We start from the raw sequence: 25,600 nt of genomic DNA, 5'->3' as shown, positions 1-25,600 counted from the left end.
ATTAAAATTAAGCATCCTTAAGACACGTTTCGAGGTTTTACAACAAAGAAACGTTTTAATAAGTCAGTGTATTTCATGTACAAGTGAAAAGACAAACTACAATGTTATCTACAATAACAAACAGAGGACACGCTGACTTAAACAGGTGTGAACGATGACATTAACCATCCTTATGTTCAGGTGTACTGGCTCAGAGGTGAGCAGAACCTTCATTATTCGTTTTTAGTTGCACGTTTGGATGCAAAAGAAATTATATTTTCATTATCAATTATACAGAAAATGCCATGAAATGGCAAATTTTAAAAACATAAAATAAAACAAAACACATGAAAAATGTCCACACTGGCCTTTCGGTCCAGGAAAACCTGACAGGTGACATTCCTGCCAAAAATTCAAACACCGTAATGTGTTAGCCTTCATGTTGGAGATTAAAATCAGATTCGTTTTTACACATTAGGGTTACAATCTATTATTACAATAAACTTGTTGTTAGACTGATGACTGGAACAATAAATGTTTCTGCAGAAAGTCTTTGTATTAGCATTGAATCAACTGTAGTTCATGGTTATCAAAGTTGGATACATGTCTGGGAACATACTGTATAGAATCGCTGCAAACAATACAATAAATAAAACCATTTAGAAAAATCCTGCAAATCGCACAAACAAGATCACGACAAGTAAACATCACATCTGAGTCAGTCTCTGCATTAAACACACAGCTGCTCATACATAGATTTTAAGTCCATGACAAAATAATTTTCTAATATCCACTTGTACAAATAAAAGCGAATGTTCCTTTACAACATAAGTATCTAATGTCTTTCTTGCTCCTCTGGTTTATAAGATTCTTATCATTGTTATAACTTTTGTAAGGCTGACAAAGTTGGATTAAAAGGCCTCGCACACACTGCACGAGTGGTCTCTGCTCAAAGTTTGGCAAGCAATGCAATACACAGCAAAATGCCACATACACACCGACTCAATGAAGTGCAAAAGCTTAGAGAAACGCTTCTTCAAAGCAACTGTTAAACTCTAACCCTACATTTTATATTGTATTTATAAAAGCAATTAAACACTTAGTACTTCATAACAAATTATGCTGTAATAGGCAGATAAGTAGATTTTTTAGGTATTTTTTTTATGACCAGTCAAAATCTATGCTGAAGAAAGGTTTTTTATTATATAGACTGATAATCACCAATTTGTTACAGGTACATTATAGTTGTTTTATAACTAGTTTATAAATGTTTTTATGGTAGTTCTAAACGTTAAAGTGAGAATTAGTTAGTGGTTACTATTTAAGGCATTCAATTTATCTATCATGCAAAATGAGGGGCGTCACAGCTGGATGATATTTCTGCAGGAACTAGCTCAAGTAAAATCCGATGGTGTAAAAACATTTTAAGAGAAGAGAGGTTATAGTAACAGAAAAGCCTAAAGCTAATCTAAAACATCGGTTTGCCTTAATTACTGGTCATTTCTCTAATCAATTCAAGTATCGTTGTCCCTTTTGATTAAAGTTGCCTGAGAAAATACAATTTTGCAGTGCAACTTTAGCAGCAGAGTTGTGATACATTAGTAAAAAGCTTTAAGCTAAAAAAAACAAAAGCTACGCTACTAACCGGTCTTGATACAATACGCTAACGTCTGCAGCAGCAGCAGCAGCAGCCCTAAACTACCCATACTTGTCTTGGACACTTATCTTTAAAGATGAGGAGTTAGCTCCACTAAGATATTTTTGTGCAACACACTGACTGGATTATGAGTAATTACAATGGATAGCAGGTCATCAATCAGCTGCTTAGCTTGTATCCAATTATTCTAGCTGAGCAATGCTCGAGGCAGATACACTCCGCTCACTTTCCAGCTGGATTTTTCCAACAGATTCATTCAGAATGTCCTACTGTGCAAAATTCCGAAATAAATTCATATTTCAAGACACGCAAAGTTTTCATAGCCTGCTGCTTTAGCAACAGAAGCACATTACCTCCATTCTAATATTATAATCAAGCACGTTTCTGAATAGGGAGATTAAGTTGGCAGCAATTGCAGCCCACCTTTTTAAGACTGCAGTGGAATAACTACTGCGAGTTGGGAAACCGTCAAAGCGAACAAACATCCCACATCATGCATCTAACAGGTTGAATCTTGCCTGGCTCAAACGGTAAATCTCCACTACATCTAAGTGCTTTCGTAACAACCCTGCACATCCCTGATTGGTCCTTCTTCCTCAGAAGTCCATCCCTTCATCGCTTTCACACCAGTCTGAGGGAGCGTCGGTGCCAAAGTAACGATCTCCAAAATTACCTTAGGGAGGAGGGAAAAAAAGAAAAAAAGACAACTTTATTTTTATGATGTGTTCAGCCAATCATGCGATGTCTAGGGTTGAGTTTCGAATGCAGCCATTTATACAGCCCAATATCACAAATCTGGCTTAAGGGGCTTAACAGTCTGTATAACATCTTCCTTGTACACATAAAAGAAGAACATTAAAAAAAAGGGCACCAAGTGTCATGTGTTCCAAAAATATGAACAAATGTTTAGTGGTAAGGTGTTACAGCCTTTTTAGCGTCTTTCAGAGTGACTTTAAACTATAGGCTCTATGATGTTGCATATTAAAAATGTTCTAACGACACTTACAGTTCTCGTTGTGTGCCGAGAACCTACGTTTATTAATGGAACATTTTCTGGGAACAGTTGGGAAAGCTCAGGAACACTGGCCTTCAGTTGTTTGCATAGTGGTGCTGGTGTCCCCTGGTTTGTGGGTCTTCCCATGTTTAGCAGCCTATAGCTCTGTATCTATGTGGATATGTTTGTCCATGGACTTTGCCTGAGGACTAAAACCAAGTCAATAAAGCTGTGATTTCACCTAAATGAGGAGGTGTGTGTATGTCTTATTTAGATTATAATAAATGTTAGAGAAACCTGAAGCTTGGTCACACACGCAAATAGTAATTAAAGCTCTTCTGTGTTTTGTGAGAAACAAACTAGCAGTGCAGCATCAGTTTTCTGCCCAGTGTGATTCAGAGGTGATTTACCGTCTGCAGGCAGGGTCATATATCACCTGTTCGTGCTGCGTTCCACTGGCTGCCAATAAAGGTTAAAGATAATTCATAAAGCTTTGCAGCGGCTGTACATAACTGAGCCTGCAGGGTGTGTTAGATCCTCTTATTAAAAGGCCCTGAGATGTGGCTTGTTCCAGTCTTAAAAGCACAGCTGAAAACAAGACGAGTCTTTGGTGTTGAGGACATCATACACCTCCCACCACAGGTCCGATACACGAGTGTTTGTCTGGCTTTTTATTTAGGCTGCATTCAGACAAGCGTTTGCTTTATCTGAAAAGCGTGTTGTTTGGGACTCTGGGAAGTTATCATGGTGACAGCTGCTTTATCTTTGGTTGTGACACACTTCAGGTTAAATAAACAGTGGAAAAACTGGATTGACAGAGTAACATGCAGTAACGTGGCCTTACAAAGTGACGTTGCTCTGTGTAAAAGGTTTCATCCAATCCAACTGTTTTCTGCACAATGCTGCATTCAATTGGTGGAGATAATTAAGAATCTCTCTCTTTTTTTTTTACATGCAGAGTGAACACTTTCTCAAGGTACTATGTGCATTTGTGTCTGTGTATTTGTTAAAGTTCAATATAACATTTTTCTATTATATATATAATATAACATATTCTTGTTCACCCAGATGATGAACCGATGCAGACTGACTTGTATGCAACTGCTTCTTGTGTACAACAGATTCAGGTGCCATAAAGAAAGAAGGCAGCTCACCGATGCCCGGGATGATGTGGAACTGGTCGTTGACCTCCTTGTCCACAGCTGTGGTGATGATGCGGACTTTAGGGAAGGCATAAGCCACCGAGTGCACACCCATTTCTGCCATCAGCAGGGACAAAAGAAAGATCTTATCCTCTGCCACATCATGGTCCTTTGCAAAAGAAGGTGGAGAAACAAAACGAGAAAAGTACATTAAAAGACTAAGAAACTTCTTAATGAATATCAGTCACTGATTTTTATTACGACTGACTGGATACATTCATCGTCATCAGTGGTGGCCAAATGGAAAGTTTCCACAAAATGCTAAATTCTATCCAATTAGGCTCATGTGAATGCACATTGAAATTATTTCCTGGCAAATTACATTCAAGTACAGTTTGGACAGATAGGATCATTAGATTTATTACGGAATCTTACACAGATTAGTTTAATTAACACAGCTGCACAGAGACGTACCAGCAGCACTCGGACAGCCATGAGTGCAGCAGCTCCGGTGGACACAGTGCTGTCCATCAGGATGACGTAGTCTTCACTGATGTCTTTAGGCAGGCGAAGGTAGTGAAGCTGGAAGGATTCATGGAATTACACATTTTGAATCGAAACACGACAGAACACGTATGAGGGCAAAGTATAAGAGAACAGAGAAACTCTGATAACCAAGTAAACATTCGTTGTTCTCGATGACCAAACACTTGTCGTTGAAAGCTTAGATTCTCATCTGAACATCCTAAACTGCTACAAACCATATTTAATGACTCAAATAACTGCACAATTCCTGCCAAGCCTGTAAAAGACACTTGGACAGCTGAGACATTCCTGATGTAATTTCAGAGCAACTTGTTTGAACTCAAAATCTCGATCCTTTCATTGCACTTTGAATCTCATTTTTTGAGGCAGGTGCATTACTTTTGGAGTTCACACCGCCAGTGACGGTGTTAACGCACGAGACACACAAACCTCAGGTTCTCCGGTGTCATGGTTCGTCTGTATGAGGATCTTTCCCAGCCTGATGTCTTTGCACACAGCCATTAGAGCCTGCTCCATGGTCTCTCCAGCTCTCAGGATAGAAACGCCAGTAATCTACACGAACGCAGGTCAGAGGAATTTAACATTTCGAAAAAGGCAAAACTGCATAAACAACTTAACAAAACAGTTAATCATACAGTTATGATTTTTCATCTGCACCTGTTCTAACCTTCACAAAGGTTATTAATCAATTAATTTCATGTTAGGTCAAAAACAACCATGTTAACAGTCTTGAAAAGTAGGGGGAAAAAATTACTCACCCCTTTACCGCTCAACCTCTTGCCCTCATAGATGCCACCTTGAGGCGTCTCCACAGATACGGACTATGAAGAGAAAGAAAGGGATGGAAAAACTTCTTGTTTCATCCTAACATTTACCTGCAACTATCACTATTTTACCAGTTAACCGGGTGTTTAGAATTGAATATAATTTACGTGGGATTATCTAAAGGCTACACACATACACCAAAAGACCCAGTTGCTATTTTATGCATAATGAACAGACGAGTCAACCTTCACACTGACTGGAAGCAGGAAGTCACATGATAGTCGCCAGACTTCTACGCAAAACCCAAAAACTGACCTTGAGCGGCAGGAAGGAGAGGGCATGTTCTATCAGAAGCCTCATTAATCTCTTGGAGTAGAAGATAAACTCATCTCGGCTCGTCTCCTTATTCCTACACAAACACACACACACACACACACACACACACACACACACAGAGGGTAGGAGCAAAGAGGGTGAAAAAGACCGTCTCTGGTAAGAAAGTAGCAAGAGAAATGCTCTTTAAAATAACTTAAATAAAAAGATGTTGCATGTAAAGTGTGTGTGCTCTCACCTAATGATGGTGTGCATGCCACGGACCTGGGGTGTGCTTTCCATCACACTGAGGGTTGTAGGTAAAGGCTGACCCTGATGAGCTGATGCTAGAGCCGACCTGTAGTCCACAAACAGGCAGTAATAAATCCCTAATAAATGACGTTTGCGTCACCATAGCAGAAGATTAAAAGGCATTTGCAATCAAAAAGCATCAGTTTAATTAATCTATTTCGTAGGAGACCTATGAGTTTTGGTAAATACTTTGGCTGTAATCCTTTTATTTACATGAGCTGTCGATTGACGAATCTCAACATTTGATCATTTCACAACCAAAATCTAAATTTGGGTTTCATCTATAATTCTAATTCAGAAAGGTGCTAAAAAGAGAATCAGGACACATCAAATCAAACTAATGCTTCGGCTTAAATTATCCAAATAACTCAGATGTGGAAAAAGAAACGTAATGACGGCACTGACAAGCATGAGTTTGCTGTGAAAAAGGGAAAAGCCACTAGTCAAAGCCATTTCACCTGCTAAATACTCACTGATAATTAAATCAGCCTGAACAGTTTCCCTCCTCTTTGCTAATTGTAAATTATTTGCATGAAACTAACGAAGGCTTATTTTCCTTAACGCTACGAACTTCAGTACAAACAGCGTTGGTGGTACAAAGGGCGAGGTTTCTCTATTGGGTTATGATTTTTATTTTAAACTATTTCAATTTGATTCTTTACACATAACAGAAACTGGGCTTTACACTACGGACGCTTTTGCAATCGTGGACGTCCTGTGTTGTTGTCAGTTCATTACAAGTGCCATCTCCTCAAGACAACAAAATGAATGAGCACACACTTCAAAACACATGCTGACAAAAAGCAATGAAACAAGCTGAAATTATACAGATGTTCCTTGAAGTGTAACTTCAGTGTGCTATCACATTGTGATCAGTAAAGGCACAGAAAACACAGCAAACAAGCTGCAACAATGTCATTCATTCAGCTAACAATGCAGCAAAAAGCCAAAGTGCATCAAAACTAGAAAACTAAGAAGATGCACGAGGTGAGCCTCACATATCCCAGCGGAGCTTCCTCTGAAGAAGGCGACAGATTTTCATTTGGTGAAGTAAAGTAATTAAAAGTGGGGGGAGGGAGGAGAAAAATCCAGAAATAAAAAGAAAAGGACAAGGGGGAAAAAAAAGAGAAAGAAAAAGAAAGAACAGTGTTAAGAGCAGTGAAAACAGCTCGACTACATCACTGCTGTGCAACACTGAACAAATACTTTGGAGTTTGGGGCCGGGAACCAGCAAGATCAATTCAATTTATCTCATAAGCAGCTTCCTTTTAGGTGACTCAATACTTTCCTGCGAAAGGCAGGTTACTTTAGAGACTAAAAATAGAGATTAGGAGTTCTTTGCTGGCCCAGCAGGAACAGTGCAGGATCTGAAACCACAGCAGTGGAATCAATCTAAATCTCAGCATTTGTAGAGAAAAACCTCTGGGTGAGGTTCACACTGCTGAAAGTCAATTAAACAAACCTTCACTTAAAGTCTAAGGATTTACATCATCTGTTTCTGCTCTTTAAGACGTATTATATCGATGCCATTGATATATTGATACATCAAAAGTATCAAACGTCTCATTGACTTTTTAGGCAATGACGCGATAATTCCCACTTTCTTTCATGGTTTAGCTGTGTGAACGTGGCCTGTGGAACCTTGGGGCTGCAAAATATTCATATATTTCTGTGATTTATCACAGTGAGAGAAATAAAAAACTGCTCATAACCATGGTGCATAAGCAATCGTGGAGGAAAAGCTTCCATGACTCCACCACAGTTAATACTACTACATCTCTCCAGCAGTAATTTATTGTGTCCACTTCAGGTCTAAATTCTCTTGCTGAACTGGCTGCTTTTCATAATATGCCTGAACGCATTCGAAAAGGATGATCTATACCTATAAAGTAGTTGTTAGATGATATTTAGCTGTATTCAAAACGAGCTAGTTTTTCCATAATATGGTAAAATGTTTTAGTTTTAAGATGTGACACGTTTATGTTTTTATTCTAATTCAAATATGGGCGGATTTTTTTATTGATTTTTTCCTCCTTTCGGCTTATCCTGAGAGTTCAGGGTCACCACAGCGGCTCATTGTCGGCATGTTGATTAGGCACAGTTTTTAAGCCGGATGCCCTTCCTGACACCACCCTCCTCAAACTCCACCGGCTTGGACCAGGACTGCACAGCTGCACAGCAACTTTTCTTTCAGAATGGGGTTCGTAGTTCTGTACATAATCAACAATAGTTAATTTTTGATGTCAAAAATAAATATAAACCTAACAGGAAAGTCACCCCCTCAAAAGAAGACATAAAATAAATAAATTGTTGCTTATATTTAAGTTCACCATTTTCTGTCTCCTGATCAGAAGGATCATACAGTGAGAATAGGCCTTGTGGTGAGGACATCTTAATTCAAGCAGGTATCCATGGAAAATTAACAATACATTCAATACATATTGAAAGTTAAAATGTCTCTCTCTCTCACTCTGCCATTTTTAAAATTACTTCCTCAATTCATCCTCGTCAACGGTTCTGATTGGCATCGTGTCACATCAGGAATCCACCATCCTCGTGTTTGTAGACGCATGCAAGATCACATTACAGCATATATCACACACAAAACAAAACCTTACTTAAGCAACTATATTGTCAATATCTTAATATGACAAATTGTAAACATGGGAAAGAATTACCAGAGCAAAGAATCACTCTTTGTTTAATGAGCTTAAAATATTAAAGTAAAAATAAAATTATGGACGTATTACTAAACTAGTTTCTAGGTTCAATTATTTTTAAAAATACAAGTCTTTTGTGATGTGTAATGTCGCCCATAACTATCTGTTCAGTGCTGCCTGTGCGTTTGCTACACAACCCAAGAACAGAATAATTTCCGTTGATTAATTAATTGTGCTTTGTCAATGACAAATTTTACTAGTTGGAATATCTCAGGTCTTTATGACAAAAAGTTAAAGATCATCCAAACAAAAGTGTTGTTAAAAACAGCAGAAGAAGGAAAGGAGGAGGGAGAGAATGTAATAAAAAAAAGCACTGACAATCGTACCTCACAGTGATCTCACGCTGGAATGGTAACACAGCATTCAGCCAGGCAAGGAGGGTCGTGCACAAGGAGACACACAAACAGAGGCACCAGTGTGTGCGAACAGTGAGAAACATAAGAAAAACAAATCATGAGTAAAGGAGGTCGTGGGAAAAGTATAATGTGCAACATAAACCCCCCCAAAAAACAAAGTCCAACATTTGGATTAAAAGTTTATTAAAACAGTATTAGTGAAACTTACTTTACCTCAAGTCAGTGCGTCACCTCATGTTATTCGTTTGCCATTATTTAGTCATAGTCTGCATGTTTTAGACGTCATCTTTTTAACTTCTTTTGTTTGCTTTTTTGGACTAGTTTATACTGTTGGCAGTTTTGGAAGGTGGGTTTTTGCCATTTTAACTGTATTCAAAACATGAAATGTGACAGTCTCCCCTCTGGTCAGAGATGCAATATTCTTTTTAATATTAGGGAGTAACAGCCTCTGGTTATGCCACGTGCAACAGACAGGTTTCAGAACGATATCAGAGAGCTGCACATTCATCTTAGAGGTAACAAATGACCCAAAATGAATAAAAGATAAAAAGCTGCTTTGGTGCCACTAAACTGCAGAAATTAGAAATAAGTTGAAAGAGAATTAGCAGAGATTTGAATTTTATTAAGAATGTACATGGTTTTAATGTATTGATTTGTATTTGACATGCATTTATTATTTTATTTTGGGAGTAAGTGGCATGAGAGCAGACTGATTACCTTGCAAGAAAAGTGTATTATGTGTAGCTGATGAATAATAAGTTATTGGTCAGGAGTTAAACTATGGCTCTGTACACCAGTTATCTGTCAATTGGGTTTTTGTATTAATAACACATCAGTGATATATATCCAGGAACAGCAGGATTTCCATATGTGCTAATGTTCCACATATAAAAACCAGAATGAGTGCAGCAGAAAACAGCAGGATACACTTAAAGTTTCTGACCAACTGTGTGAGGGGAGTTTCTGTACTTTTAACCATGCTGTCAGTTGAAGTTTACACACACACACACACGGTAATATCCACGTCCCCAGCAGCTGCTTTAGTTTTAATTTAATAAAAGTATTTAAGCTGTTATATTGTGGAAACGTGGTCCATATGGTCTTAACCCACCATGCACATGCTCATTCTTTGTAAATGGGAAAATCATCTTCAAACACTCTTAATTCTAACATATTATGAATAACTTTCCCATCTTCACTAGATGGGAGAGCTACATCACTATTCTGTATTATTCAGGAACAGTGCTTCAGATGCTGTCTGATGTTTTATCATCTTCCTGTTTCTATATAACATTGATATTTTATGCTTTTGGTGACTTACTGCAAAGATTTCTTGATAAACGTGGGAATTTCTTAGATCTGAACTGGTAAAATATTTGTATGTGTGTGAATGCTATGAATCAACCAAGTGCATGAGTAGCAATGCTCATGCACAGTTCTTAACTTATTCCATTACGGCACTTCGAAAGTCCAACGTCCTGCATGTGCTTCCACTCACCCTTATTACCAACTGTCAGTGTCGGGCATGAGAGGGTAAAGGATGTTGGGTGTTCTGCTAGCAGCCATGACAGAATAGCTTGTAGGTAAAACAGATCATCGTTTGGCACAGATCATAAAGCGGCTGAACTGTGCAGGGTACAGTGTGGTGAGGAAAGATGAAGGACACCTCTCCTCTTTTTTCCAGGTCATTAGCCTTAGGTACCCACTGTAGACGTCTGTCTCAATGAGAGTTCAATGAGATGTAGAGGGAAAGAAGAGGATGATGTCCCAGAAATCTTTAGGCAGCTAATTGATTAACAATGGTAAAAAAAAAAAAAAAATCTAAATCAGCCAAATAGAAGTTTGTTTTCTTTTTCCCCCTTTTTAATTTTTATTTTGTTCAGTGTACTGGAGCTGTGTATATTTTGTGTCTAATGTCTTCCAGTTAAGCAGATAGAGAAAAAGAAATGGTTTGTTCCAGCTGCAGAGAAGAGCAGGAAAAACTGGCTTTTACAGGACCTGTTTCAACCAGCAGAGGGTGGAATTGGTCAGAGGCAACACAAATGCATACAGATTCCTGAGCATGTGGTAAAAGATTTTAGATGCAGCTTTTCAAAAATTAATTTAATTACCCCTAAAATTGTAATGTTTGGCTTTGGAATTTGATCCTATAAATTAACATTATTCGTTTTCCTTCTCTTTGACTCAACGTGCTTTGTTTATCAGCTCCACAGTGACTTTCAGGTATCTTACGTGACTCCGTGCCAATCAAAAGTTGAACTGAAACCTGATATAGTCCTGATAAAACACACCTATGTGGGTTACTGACCAAAATTAAAATCGTACAATGTTGTGTACAGCCAGACTTTTGCTATGCGAAATGCATATAGATGGACAGTTTTGAACTGTGCAAACGTTTCCAATTGAGGAAAAAATACGAGCGACCACAAAACTGACCTCCAATGCATCACAGGCCATGTTCACACCTCATTAAACCATCACCTTTATTGTTAAAGTTAGGAAAGGGAATGAAGGTGTTCTAAAACCTAACCAGCACGCATTGCTGATAATTATCTCGACTGTCAGTAAACTAATCCATGAAATCCAGGTTTTCATGGCGCAGGTAGCTGATGTCATTGTGATCAGTAGCCATGTTATTTTGCTTAAATACCACTTGCTCACAGCAGCATCCACCAACAGAAAAGTGTGATCCTCTTATCAGCACTGCATGCAGTTAAGACAGCACTTTTTTTTTCCTTACAGGAGACTCTTACAGACCAAACCAGTACTTACAATCTACTAGGATGGAAAGAACCAAGATAAATTACATTTTCAGCTGAATTTGTAAAATCTTGACAGAAACAAGAGCGGAGGAAACATTACCTTCTCTAGCTGACTGTGAACATGCTGAACAATCAAATCCAACGCTACAAAGTTTTCTCCACCTACAAATAATAAAGTTCAAGACAAACAGAATAAGAATTTAGCAGAACTTGCTAGTCATTGTGCAATTACAGGTTATCATTTCATATTCTTATGAAACCATTAACACATTAATTCCCAAAAGAAACTGAAAAACTAACAGTAAGTGCATCAGTATATTAGTGTATTACTAGTCATAATAATACTTATTATATATTTAACCTCCCACTCACCTCTAGGCACCACAATGTCAGCAACTTGCACTGTGGGCTCAATGTACTGCTCAAATGCAGGTTTTACAAACTTATTGTACTGTTTGATGATGCCGCCGATGTCCCGTCCACGCAGTGAAATGTCCCTCTTCAGCCTCCGTATCAGACGGATGTCTGAATCGGTGTCCACAAACACCTTCATATCCAGAAGCTGACAAACAGTAAGAACAAGAGAGAAAACCTCTTATTGGTGTGAAATTCTCTTTCTGTGCACTTTGTTTATATCGACACAACCCAATTCAAGCTTGTCCATCTAATGTCAAATGTGGGTTTCTCCTTTTGTTCTCCTCCCATAAAGTGGCATTTCTGCTGTAGTATTTAACTCTACTATACATCATACTGTACTGCTGTTGAGAGCCCCCACCCCCTCTGTAAATACAGCCGGTGTGACAGCTATAATGAAAAATAGGCACGTGTATGACTGCCCATAATTAAACCACTGTCTTGTAGCTGCAGTGCAAAACATTGCAGTCATTAACAGAATATTTATTCATTTCTCTGAGAGAAAGAAAAAATATATTAATATATACAGAGTAAAGTGTGTGTTGAGCATGCAAGCATTTTCTGAGAAGTTAATGTAAACAGCTTTTGTGAAAGATTTTAAGTCTGTGCAGCTCAAGAGTGAAACTACAACACAGACCTGACACTAGTTTGCCTATGTGGGATCTTACAAGTAGACCAATTTGCAGATTAAATAATTAGTCAATAGGTTTTTAGGTTCCCAGAGGCCATACGTAGTTACTTTGGACAATTTGAAAAACAATGTAAAGAAACTGCATTTAGTATCATCAACATGGCCTGTGTGTTTTGTGTTAACCTTCGTAGTGTATAGGTGTGTGCACTGAATTAAGTGTGTGTGTTTGTGTGTAGGTGTGCGTGTGTGTGTGTGTAGGTGTGTGTGTGGGGGGAATCTTGTACATTTAAAAACATGACACTGGTGCCAGAACACATGACTCCAAAGTGCAAACTCAGGTGACATAAATGATTGTTTTTACACTTTAAAAAGAAAGTCACCCGCTGATCCGTCCAGGAAGCTCTATTGAGCTGAACTTCAACTCAGCAAAAAACTAAACTACGCAACTAAATCAGTGGGGGAGCTTCACAATAGAGGAGACACTACGCAGAGGCAACAATCGCACTAACAAAAGAACTACCGATGACTAGTAAAATAAAAAGGAGTTTGTGGGTGATTTAGATGAGGATGACAGTGAGGTACTGGTATAACTCAGCTGCACAACAAGCCAGTGGATTCCGTTTGCTGTAAATCTGACATAGTGACCGACCAAAAGATGGCATCTGGCTGGATAAGCACGACTGTCAGCCTGTAGAAGGAGGTGAATGACAAGTGGCTTGTTTCCAAAGGTTGGAGAGCAAGGCTGCAGCTGTAGATCATCGTCTCTCCTGCTCCAGAAGGGATTAGCTCAGCTTTAGCCCTCATACAGAAACCATAAAACTAAAGTTCCTAACTGCAGTTCCTTTTAACAAGTATTTCCATCTGTCAAGGAGTAATGAGTAATCTGTGACTAAACCCCTAAGGGCAACGACGACGAGCGTTAGCTCCGTTTGAGCCAAATTTATTCTTAATACAGCAATTTAATAACAGAAATAATCAAAGACAAATGAGCTACTTCATTACATTGATGTTAAAAAGATTCCAATCCAATTTGGCCTGAAGGACCTTATATACACAATATTCTCCAAAATAATTTTATATGAATTTGAGGGACTAAAGAAATAATTGAAAGAAGAAAAAATGATCGTTAATGATCTCAAGACTGAGCAGGGGTACCACAAGATGCAAACCCCCTTATCGTTAATCATCTCTCCATCATTCAGACTTTCACTGTCCCCGTCTGCACATGCACTGTTGTAGAAAGCTAATTAGAAACCATTTTATACTTATACATGGCAGAGAAACTGACCCTCTCTTTGAGAAATACCTCGATTTCAGTAACCAGCCTTCCATTTACATGACAGTTAAGACGAATTTAACCCAATTACATAAGTGCACTGATAGACAGGTCTGTCAAGAAACACAACAACAGCTGATGACAGAGGCATTGTGAAGAAAAATACCAAATCATCAGTCTGTGACATCAACCAACAATGTCCACAGAGCAATCTACCATTCAAAGAAGAGTGACCAGGGGCACCACAAGATGCCAGTACGGCAGGTTGGAATTTGCATAAAACCGCAGAGACGAACCACAAACGTTCTGGATTTAAGTTTAAGGTGGGGGGTGGGGAACCTGTGCTCTTACCTGGATCAGGTGTTCAGCCAATCAGAAGCTGGAAGGGCAGGAATAGTTGGAAAACAAGCATCAAGCAGCACAGGTTCCCTGACCCCGTTTTATGGACTGATGCATCTTTTTTTTTTTTCTCACTTAAAACTGGTGATCTAATAGCAAAGCCAAGTTCTATGATGTTTTAATGTGTAAAAGATGTAAATGTGAGGAACTTAAAGCTGAAAATCAGAATTTCACATCCCACATTGATCTTTCGATATTAAGCACAAATGTCTTCAGTGTACAAACACCAATGGATTGGCCATGATGCTGTACCAATACAACTGAAAAGGACGGCCTGTGTGTGTGTGTGTGTGTGTGTGTGTGTGTGTGTGTGTGTGTGTGTGTGTGTGTGTGTGTGTGTGTGTGTGTGTGTGTGTGGCATCTCAGTTTCTGAAACCACACCTCTCCTTTACCATATCAGATCTGCAGCTTTAATTGACTTCAATTACAAGAACGGACACAAAACACAATTAATCACCACGGACAATGGCTGTTATTAACTGAATCAGAGGGTAATCAACTACACAGCTGGGTCTCAGGGGAGCCGGCCTTGCCTTATCACCACGGTCCAGCTCTCACACACAGTTCCCCCATTTACAAAAAGATTGGAGAGAACGATGCTCAGCAGCACAAAGGCGCTGCCATAAAGAACGGGCCCCCTTAATTCATATGGATTTCCTGTGACCCTTGACAGCATCATTATAAAGGAGAGCAGAATGAATTTCCTCCTCATAAATCTGGTCTCCTCTTCACATGCAAGCAAACAAACATGGGCATAAATACCAGCCTGACTAAATTAGATTTTTTTTTATATTCATGTTTAAAATTTTAGTTGCATCTACTATTATCAAGGTCCTCCCAGTATCTCATAACACACAGTATCACATAACAACCTATACAATTTAAATCATTGACACCGAGTGAAACATGCATTTAAATAACCTTAAACAATGATTTTAAAACCTAAAAGGGATAAATACTGTAGTATTATTACTACAGCTCCATAGTTACTGTTAGGACTCTCATTTTTTAACAAAAAGTTCAATATGAGACTTTACCGCTCAAGCCAACGTTGTACATATGCAATATTTCATCCAACAGATAAATTAGCTGTTAGTTCATTCAATTTCCCTCTGAATCTGGAGACTTAGTTCAACATTAATCAGCCTATTGGTTGTCTCTGATCGAGCAGAGCCATTAATCAGTTCTGACAGGAAAGAAGGAGAAAAAAAAAAAAAAGAAACTGATTCTGGGAAAAAAAAAAAAAAAATTTAAAATTGCTTGTGTCTAAAAATTGACAGCTGAAGATAATGTTCTAACATCTGAGTTTGGTTGTTGACAGTGCTGGATCCACTGGATACCGTTAGCAGTTCTAAATGGACCCTTTTAGTGTCTTTTGTGAATCATTTCAGGTTTGCAGTTTTTAAAAATCCAAAGCAACATCTAGTTGCATTGACTTAAAGTGACACAGGAGTTTTGATGGAGAGAAGAGAAAATTATACTGCAATAATCTTACCTTCAAAAGCTCCTTGTTGGCGAAGGCCAGGATGCCCTCAAAGATGACGACATTGGCCCCATAAATGGTTTTCTGTCATGGAGAGTAAAAAGATATTAAGGCCTTTAAGTAGCGTTGGAACAAGACCTTGGTAAAAGGAAAAAAAAAAAAACCCTTTAAAAAGACACAATTTTAACTTTTTACAGCTATTCTTGGGAAATCGATGCCCCCTTGTTAAAATGCCAATGTTTTAACAAAGACGCTTTGAATCCATGCTCTAAACTGATCATCTACTTCCTATGCAGTACCTGAGGTAACAAGTTTCGTTCTTGAGTAATCATGTTCACAACTTGTTTACAGATTCAGGCACCAATCATATAAAATAGTAAAACTAATTTTTAAATGACTATGTTTTGATCAGAGCATCAAGATCCTGCATGCTCACACTTACGGTATGTGGCAAACAAGTATCCAACGCTGCATCCAACAATTATTAATCGATAGATTATTTGTTTTACATTAATCTATGGATTATTTTTTCCACCGGACAAATACATTCTCACCCAAATGACTGCATCAGTCTATCCTAAACAAAACTTCCTATATAATACAGGAATAATACTTCCTATTTATGAAACATCGATGCATGTTAGGTTAGGTGACGTATTTACATAATTAATGCGTCGTCCCCCCCTTAACCCACTTAAGTCTAGTCCTTCTTTTTATTATTTCACAATATGGTCTAATTTTATAGGAAATCAGCAATCAGACACAATATCAGAGAATCAACTTAACACTGCACTACAGTGCTGATGATCTTCTGATCTGATAAACTCCATTATGGACCTGCTTTACCGCCAAAGTGAGCAAGTGTGTACTTGTTTTGTGTGTGTGTGTGTGTGTGTGTATTTCTGTAGGTGAAAGATTAATCACTGCCTCAATCAAAGACAAAATGCTGTATAGAGTATGTCACAATCCTATTACCTCCCTCTGACCAGCGTCATGCTCAAGTCAATGGTCTGGACACATTGGTATTGATTTGGAGAAGGAGAGGGAGATGGAGAAGGGGAGGTTGTGTGTGAAAAGGAGAAAGTGAATTCTCAAGAAACAATTCTGTGAGTGTTTATTGATTTGTTAATTTCCCAGTTCTTCGCTAAGAGATGATTTAGCGGCTCTTTAACATCTTTAAATGTTGGACTCTAAGAGAAAGAAAGGGACAAGGTGACCTCCAGTTTTACCCGAGAAGAAGAAAAAACTCCACTATGCCTGCTCGATCATCCATGTGACTGGCAGAAACACATATGTACAGACAGAGTGTACACAGCTCGCAGCTAGTTGGCCCTTACAGCCCCCAACACCCCCCGGGACCTGCGGCTTAATTACATTCAGCACAGTACAAAAGGCCCATAAAATGATTTCAGAGTCACAAGTCGTGATAGGCGATTTCCCACGTGGTGTTGCGCCTTTCAGCCATGAAATTACTTTGCAAAGAAATAGAGAGGAGTTATCAGAGTGCTACACTGTCAGATTGATTCCTCACAATCCCTCCGGGAGGGGATTTTTGCTCTTTGCTTGGGTTAATGTACTTAACACTAAATCCTTGATAATTAGCAAATTAGCAGGCATCTCAATTGCCATTAGCTCAAATGGCAAGTGCATCCACGGCGGTGTTACGTGATTTGCAACAGTAATGTTAATTTTATCCTTTAAATTACAACAAGGGGGAGAAAAATCCTGCAGTTCACTGGATTTATTTTGGTGAAGTTAGATTACACTTCTGAGTTAAGAGTCCGACAAGTCACAAATTCTACACAAACACTGTAAAGCAACTCGAGAGGCTCCTGCAGCAGTTTTCCCAGAAAAAACAAGGACACCACAACACTCATTTAACACTCATATTTATAACAGTGGGGTGAACTTTAAGACAGCTTTGTTATATTGAACTCTATCCAAACTTTATCACAAACAAAAATAATTAAATAAAATAATTAAAATAATTAGTGACTGACTACTATAATACTATCATGTTGTCACATCCAGGGTTTAGCCTATATACTGTTTGCCCCTCAGGGGATGATAAAGTGTTTCTGCAGAGCACCTTATGCTGTATGAATGTAAAATAAATAAATTAATTAATTAATTTAGGTGACATCTCAGAACCAATTTAAACTCGCCAAGCTTGCATGGCAGGTTTGGAGGCGTTCAGGGACAGTGGAGAGTTTAGGTCATCCGTGTTTTGGAAAGGCTAAAAACTTAAAACCAAACTTACTCCCCTCTAAAATGGCAGTAATGCAGTAAAACGTAGTTCAAACAGTTGGTCTCACCCATTCTTTTCGTCTGGAGTGAGTTGTGAAGTCATACACTGGGACTTTGGTGCTTTTTCCTTTCTTCAGCTTTCTGAGGACGGTGACCAGAAGCTCAAAGTCAAAGGCATCCGGATGATCAAAGTTATACTCGTTTTTTGCTGCAAGCTCCTGCTGTTCTTTGTTTAAAACCTGGAACACAGCAGCACATGCAGACAACAAGTTAGCAATGCAGGATTCCAGACCAAGGGCACTGATGTAAAATGGTCCCACTGCTCTTATGCAAACACTTTCTGTAAGTCAAACTATAAAACATGAAACACACTTTCATGTTCCATTTTTTCTACTCTTCACCAAGTAGCTGCTCAAACAGTGCATTAACTGTAAGTTAAGTTGATCTGTGTTACTAATGTTCAATATGATGAATGTCAAGGTAAATAGAAATGAATGTAATCACTATTTAATAGAAGCACACGTATTCGTAGCCTTCTATTTTCAAGTATTGTTGGAAGATGAATATGCATAACTAAAGTGGATTAAGCAACACTTAAATGAACAATGAAGGTTTAATACACATAAGGGTTAAAAAGGAGATAAAAATTATGAAGCCTTGTTAGTTGGAGCCTGGTCAATGACAGTGTATGATGGGCAGATGAACAGGACGTGTAATCGAGTGCTGAGTTTTGTACCTTGTAGAAAGAGTCCATGGAAAGCAGGACCACCCAGGGAACATCCAGTGCCTCGATGATCTTATTGGCTACTGTGGTTTTACCAGAGGCACTGCCTCCGCACAGACCTGCAAGACAAAAAGAGACCACCACCACTGTTACACATTTACGTTTATCCATTGGTACGTGCAGATTTTGTTATTTCAAACAACAACAGAGTCATTTTAAATTGAGGTTATTAACTGTTGGGTCTTGGAAATACTCATCCCAATGCTCCTGGGGTGAAAGCTTTCAAATAGATTATTTTATATTAATACTTTTATCGCAATAGTAAAACTGAGACTGCAAAAAAAATTTTGAAATAAGTAAATGAATCTTACATTTGAAAAGCAGGAACCAGAGAACTCATCCATTTCTGGTGGAAACATGACCCAAGCAAAATAGATTTTTTTAAAAAAAGAAGCCGATTCATTTCCTGTCAGTCCAGTAATTGTTTCTGCTCTGATTTAAAGGGTCATTATGGGAAATTGACTGCACCGATTTTGCACATTTTTACTAGACAAATGACTTTACAATGTGCCTCTAATTCACCCACTCTCTCACGCACGGCAGCAGAGCTGATGTACAAGGTGCTGGCGTGACTGATAAGGAGCAGCTCGGGGTTCTGTGTCTTGCCCAAAGACACCTGAACATGTGGACAAGAAGAGCCACAGCTGGATGATACTGCTACTGTGCGTGTTTCACTCTATTTAATATTACTACTAAGACAGAACTGTCATTTTGATTAGCAACAACCACTCAAGAATCTGCTAATCTTAAATAGTGTTTTAATAATTTATGGTTTTTCTGTTAAAAAACAAAAAAGTATTCAAACCATTCTCTTAAAGCAGCTTATCCTGAAAGGTAAACCTGGACTCTAAAAGCTGTAGTATGCAGTATTATCTCTGGATATGCTCCTTATTTAGGTTATGTAGTATTATAAAAATGTCAAAAAATATACAGAACATTTTGATCATTAACAAGACAACTCAGCTAGAGTGAAAACTGAGGATTATTTTCAGTTTTAATTCATCTGTTTTTTTTGTTTTTTTTTTTTATTAAACAGAGTTTATTTCTTCTGGTCACAGCTTCCTGAAACCAAACAGAACCTTCAATTTGTTTTTTAAATATGTAGGTTCACAATGATATAAAAAGCTGGAATCAGAGGACGTTTGGCATCTTCGCTTGATAAAATGAAAGGATCAATCATATCTTTATCACTGATCTTTATCAGGTTCAAACATAAAACCTCTGCTGCTCACTGAATAATTCCTTTGGGCGCAGCATTCGACAGTTACGGTTAGAACGGTTTCTGGATTAGGAGGAAAAACAGAGTGAAAACTTTTTGCTTGGCATCGCAAAAAAAAAAGTGTTTGCGCAGTCAGAATTTGTGGTAAAAATCTGAAACAAAGTAATAAACAAAAGCTGAAAATACTGTCACGGTGCCATGGTGTTAGTCTGGAGACCTTTTTCACTCCACTGACCCTCCTGGGTTAAAGACCACCACAGCAATCCTTCAGGACAACAATCCCGGGAAGTGAGCCAGAGCTGCACAGTGGCTGGCTGGCAAAAGGGTAAAAAAGCAGAAGATTTGTTGCGAATGGCTGTTTGACTGTGTGTGTGTGTGTGTGTGTGTGTGTGTGTGTGTGTGTGTGTGTGTGTGTGTGTGTGTGTGTGTGTGTGTGTGTGAACAGAAGTAGCCTATGGAGCTTCTGTGGTATAAACAACTTTCAGTGAGGTGCTGAAATGGCTTTTTTGATCCATCAAGGTCAAAACTTGCTGACTGCAGAAAAAAAACAACGAAAAAACACAAACGCAGTCCTCATTTTTATGTAAGATCTGGAGAAGTCAAAGAAATACTACATCTGACTTATGAATTGGTGTATTAAAAGAAAAAAAAAAAAGCCCATTTCCTGTTGATTGAACACAGATGACCGAGCCTGCCGCCCGCCAGCGGAGCCTGACCACCGACAGAGTTCGTTACAGCAGATAAAACCGCTTTTCAATTAGCAATAAAACCAAACAAGAGAGAAAACAATGGTGCTTCACTAGGTTTTTCTGTCCTCACCTCCCTCATCCCTGCATCTTTTACCTCCCCACCCCCAACACCAAGCTTGCCTTTTCTTTTTCTTCCTCCCCACAGAATGCTGGTAGTCTCAGGTCCTTCAATGTCCAGGTCTGCAGACACAGTTTGGATCTTTGAAACATTCACTACAGTGTTGCCAAGTGTAAAATTGGAGCCCTTCACCGCAGCCCGTTGACAAGAACAGACTGCGCACTAAAGATAATGTCCACCTCTCTCTCCATATATTCCCACTCATGCCTATCTGATGTGTTTAACCACAGAACATTGGCTCTGCAAAGGCTGCCGCGACGTGTCCTGTGGCAGATATTTCACTGTGCTGATCAGCAAGATGGTGGCCTGCTCTAAACCACCGCAAAGTGAAGTCGGCCATAAAAAAAAAAAATAAAATAAAGGAAAACAAAAGCTATCTGATGAGCTCATCCTGGGCTATGGCAAACTGAGAGAGCGGTTTTATTTTTTTAATATAATAAAGAATAAAGAATTAGGCAACTAAATCAAGAGATTTGTGCACACAATCCATTCAGTAAATACTCAAAATATACAGGCCTTAGTTAATGGCATCATAAAAACATTCTTTACTGCAGATGAACTAATACATCTTCTCTCCTGATACTCATCTCCAGCATTCAATCTAAAAGCAGTGCTCCACTTCTCCCCTAAAGTGTGAAGGTCACAGAGCATTTTATCTACTTTAACATGAGACCAGGGATTAACGTGGGGAGGAGCGAGACAACATTTCATGAAGAAATTTTATGACACTGATAAAGGGAACTTTCATTCTTATTTGAAGAGATGCCCTGATGGTATATTTTATAATCCGCATGGGATCAAAATCTGATCATTTCCTTACTAAACACTCATTCCTTACAAACAATCCATTTCAGAGCACCAGAGGACTTATGAGTTACGGCGCCAAAATGAGGCACCATAAAGTGTGTGAAGATCCAGACTTGGGTTTTAACACTGGGTGTAAATGCCCATCCCTAAGCCAAACCAGGGCAAGAAAAACTGGTGGAATTATTTTTGCACCTTGCCAAAACCAAAACCTTCTCGGGAATTTGCTCACACTGATTGGGTAAGAATATGACAGGTTAGAGATAACGGAGAATCCGCTTTCGTGCCTGCTGAGCAACAGTACCGGGCATCATTCAATAATCTCACCGATGACGAAGGCCTCTTTGAAAGTTGTACCGGTGACGTTGTACCAAGGTGGTCTTCCAGCGGTGTATATAGTCCGTTTGTTGGTCCTGAGAAGTGGAGGCTCAGTCTTAGACTGGCTGGTGGTCCGTTTTCGTGGTGATAGAGAAGGGGTCAAAGGGCAGCGGGGAACATGTTCCGTGAGGCCATCCAGGGAATCGTGTTCGCTACCACTGGAAGACGGAGAAACAACATATGCAAAAATCAGAAGAGAAGCAGATTGACTCCTTTCTATAGTGTCAGCTCACTGTTCACCAGTGATCACTAGTTTAATCACATGCATATTCTAGTTGCCATCAGAGATGCCTCGTCGGTTCATAGCTGACCCCATGCTGCTGGTCCAATACAGGCATTTTAGTTTTAATGTACATATCTGCAGGTTCCACATTGTTAAATCCATAAAAAAAATGGTTTTTTTAAAACACTCTTGCCAAACTTTTTTCTGACCAAATGTAGCTAAAAACAAGTTGCGATGCTACAAATGAACAGAAGGTGACATAAGCAAAACTTTTACCATTTAAACAAAATGACCCTATATTTGATCCTTTAGATGTTTTAACATCATAGAACCTGTAGATATTCTTACTGTCCTGCAGAGAGACGAGAGGGAGCCTACGTGCTTTTAGGTCCCTCTCAGCCATCTTCTCTCCACAATGAAGTGCTGTTGGTGTGGTCGAGGGGGAGGAAGGGGGAACTTGTCATCCTCCCCAGGAAAACACACCACTGCCCTGGACACAGCGTGGCACAAGGTGGGGGCCACCATTCACATGAGTAAGGCTGTCATCATTTGGCTGGGACATCACGTGACTCTTTAATAAATCTTTTTGAAATTACCGCCTATGTGCCAGGTGCTGTTTTGAAGAGTGAGGCTATAATTATATAGACCTGTAATTTGGTCCTAAAAGTGAGGGATGGTCGATTAGGTTTAAGTGGTTGGTTTGTGAATAATGAGGTCACAGAGATTTTTACTTTCCTAAACTGAGTGACATCTTAGCTGATTACAAAAAAAACTGATTTGGTGGTAAATGTAATTTGCATTTGTAAATGATAACTTTACATTCCGTAATGCAGCAAACGAGTTTTTCCAGTGATGAAGCATCATTTTAATAGAACTAATTCGTACGGTCTCCATACTTTTACTCAAACCGTTGTTGATTTTAAGAGGTTTGGGGAAATGGCTCAGTTCTAGTTCGTCTAAACCCACCAGGGTAAAGGCCAACCCTGAACGGACAGGATGTCCTGATCCGCATCGGATCCCGCTTCACATCCTCAGCGCTACAAAGTCTTAACTTCACTGGCACGTAACTGGAACGAGTCGCTCTTCAGGGGCTCGCGTGCGTCATAGGCCACTGAAGCCAGGTGTCCTTTGTTGCCGAACCGGCCGGACCACGCGGAGATATTGGCAGCTCGTGTTTTGTAAAGTTTAAACGTTTGCCGACAGGAGAATATCCAGGAATCGTTAACTTTCCAACGGAGTCCGGCGTGACGCCCTGTTTAATTAGACTGGAGCGTTCTAACGTTAAACGCTGGGACGGTAGCGTTAGTGTTTGTTGTATCTGTGACTGAGAGGAACAATGCAGACGATACTTCTTAGAAATGCTGAAGGACTTGGTCACAACGTCTTGTCCTATTTTGTCTCATGTGACTTGTTCTTTGTCTTTTGTTCACTGTAGTCACGTTGACGTGGGTTTGACTGGGACCCCGATAGCTAGCTAGCTGCTATACTTGGCTAGCAGGAGTCGTTTTTCCTGCCGAGCTCCTTAACGGTGCCGGACCTTTTTTTTTTTTTTTTATTTAAATCTTTCATTAGTTACCTGTCGAACCTCGACACCGACCTGTCCGTCTGCATATCCCCATCTGTCTGCTGTTCGTCCGGTTTACTAACGTCATTTGTCGTTTCCATCTCGGCTCGGCGCGGCGTGGAAACCAAATATTGGAGACGTAATGACGTCAGGACACGTCCACTCATGCTGTATTTGGGGTAATCAGGAAAATATAGCTCCTATTTTAATTTGCGCCCAACTTCAAGTTTGTTCATATGTTGTATGTTATATTGAATAAAACTAAGACGTGACGTGTTCATCCGTAATGGTGATTATGACCATCTTATTTGTTGTTTTTGACTAATCTATTTCAATTTTGAATACATATTGAAACTTAATGGAAAGTTGATGTTGGACAGCTCCACGTGGATGATGGGCTGACCGGGGTAATTGGTGTCTTATCCAAGGACACTGAATATGTAGCCACCAGGGACTGGGAGTCACTGACCCTGTGTTACATTGATGACTGCTCTACAAACTGAACTAGTCTCCCTGGGCCTCGTGATCTATAAGCCAATATGTGGCCCAGTGTGGCAGCAACCCAGGGCTCCTCCACTTGTTGAAGGTCACCAGAGACTCCACATATCATTTGTATTCATATGATTGGATCAATCACAACCTTGTTGGACATGTGCACCATCAAATATATAACTGATCCGTAACTTAGTTGTGTAAAGGTAAAGGTTTTAGTTTGCTATATATTGACCTCGTTTGCATGTCGGGTTATTAACACACTTGGGCATGTTACTCAACTGCAGAGGCTGCAACAAACAATTATCTTCATTATTAACTTATCTGAAAATACTTTGATCAAAACATTGTTCAGTACACAAAATGGGAATTTGGTGTAATAGGCAATAAATATGAAGTGCTTTTCATGTGGATTTGTGGAAACAAAAAGATAATTCAAAACTGGAAAAACTAGCTAGTACAAACGGTTTTTTGCAATTTCTGCTTTAAAACTAATAAACTGGTGATGTGAGCATTATTCTTGTTGATAACAATAGGAATTTCCTAATGCAGCTACAACAACAGATAAATTCCATTTAGATTGCAAATCATCGCCAAAGTCAACTTGTGTAAACCAACTTTGTAATCAGGTTTATTTACCTTCACAAATACATCTGTACATAAGAAGGTGGTCAGGATCGACCAGACTTGCATTTGTCCCACGGGGGGTGAAGGCAACATTGGGGCGGTATTCATGAATGATGAGCAGCGAGTATCTGATAAAAGCAGCAGGACTCGGAGCCGCAAAATCACTACAAAACACGTGTTGTGGAGTCGATTCTATATCCTATAAAGCATAAAATACACTGTTTATAAATTTAGACAACAATCTGTGGATTGAGTCATTTTAAACCCCATGGCTCATAATTTATATTGAGGGTGAGAGGTTTTGCATAACCTCCATAAACCTATATTCATCCAACATTCTAAGACTAAAGACTCGCATATATTTACATTTACATTATTTGAGTTCATTCAATATTTTAAATGTAAATATACATTTGCACTGAATCTTGCTTTGTATTTTGTACTGCTGCAATACAGCATTAAAAAATAAATATTCTACAAGGTTCTATATGTCTTTAAGGTTATTGTTAAACGCAACATCTTAGATGGGCACTGTTTAAGTCTGATAACCCTAATAAAAAGTATATGCTATCTTTAAATTCAGGAATAGGCATGTTTATTGCTTTTCAATGGCACAAATGTGTAAAAATAACTGTGTTGCAGTTTTT

At 39.0% G+C, this 25,600-nt stretch overlaps 1 protein-coding gene across 3 annotated transcripts; it reads right to left on the bottom strand.

The window, feature by feature from the left end:
- Window positions 1-27: 27 nt before the first annotated feature.
- On the bottom strand, window positions 28-24,069 carry si:ch211-243j20.2 (uridine-cytidine kinase-like 1). Of its 3 annotated transcripts, none has more exons than XM_067481913.1 (15): window positions 23,868-24,069; window positions 21,997-22,205; window positions 18,732-18,838; window positions 18,064-18,234; window positions 15,761-15,832; window positions 11,918-12,107; window positions 11,646-11,707; window positions 6,706-6,725; window positions 5,655-5,753; window positions 5,399-5,492; window positions 5,077-5,139; window positions 4,748-4,870; window positions 4,247-4,354; window positions 3,785-3,941; window positions 28-2,309 (listed from the first exon to the last, which is right to left on the bottom strand). In XM_067481913.1, exons 1-15 carry the CDS (start codon window positions 23,999-24,001, stop codon window positions 2,233-2,235), a joined length of 1,686 nt encoding a protein of 561 aa, XP_067338014.1. In that variant the 5' UTR covers window positions 24,002-24,069; the 3' UTR covers window positions 28-2,232. The 3 variants fall into 3 exon arrangements, with proteins under 3 accessions (XP_067338014.1, XP_067338013.1, XP_067338012.1); XM_067481912.1 differs by lacking the exon at window positions 6,706-6,725 and adding an exon at window positions 8,754-8,770 and having other exon boundaries at window positions 23,847-24,062; XM_067481911.1 differs by having other exon boundaries at window positions 23,847-24,059.
- Window positions 24,070-25,600: the final 1,531 nt, after the last annotated feature.

This window comes from Channa argus, chromosome 17, assembly GCF_033026475.1.
Source record: "Channa argus isolate prfri chromosome 17, Channa argus male v1.0, whole genome shotgun sequence".
In the NCBI taxonomy this organism is placed as follows: Eukaryota; Metazoa; Chordata; class Actinopteri; order Anabantiformes; family Channidae; genus Channa; species Channa argus.
The sequence above is the reverse complement of the archived record's forward strand: the minus strand, read 5'-3'. Positions and strand labels throughout refer to the sequence as shown.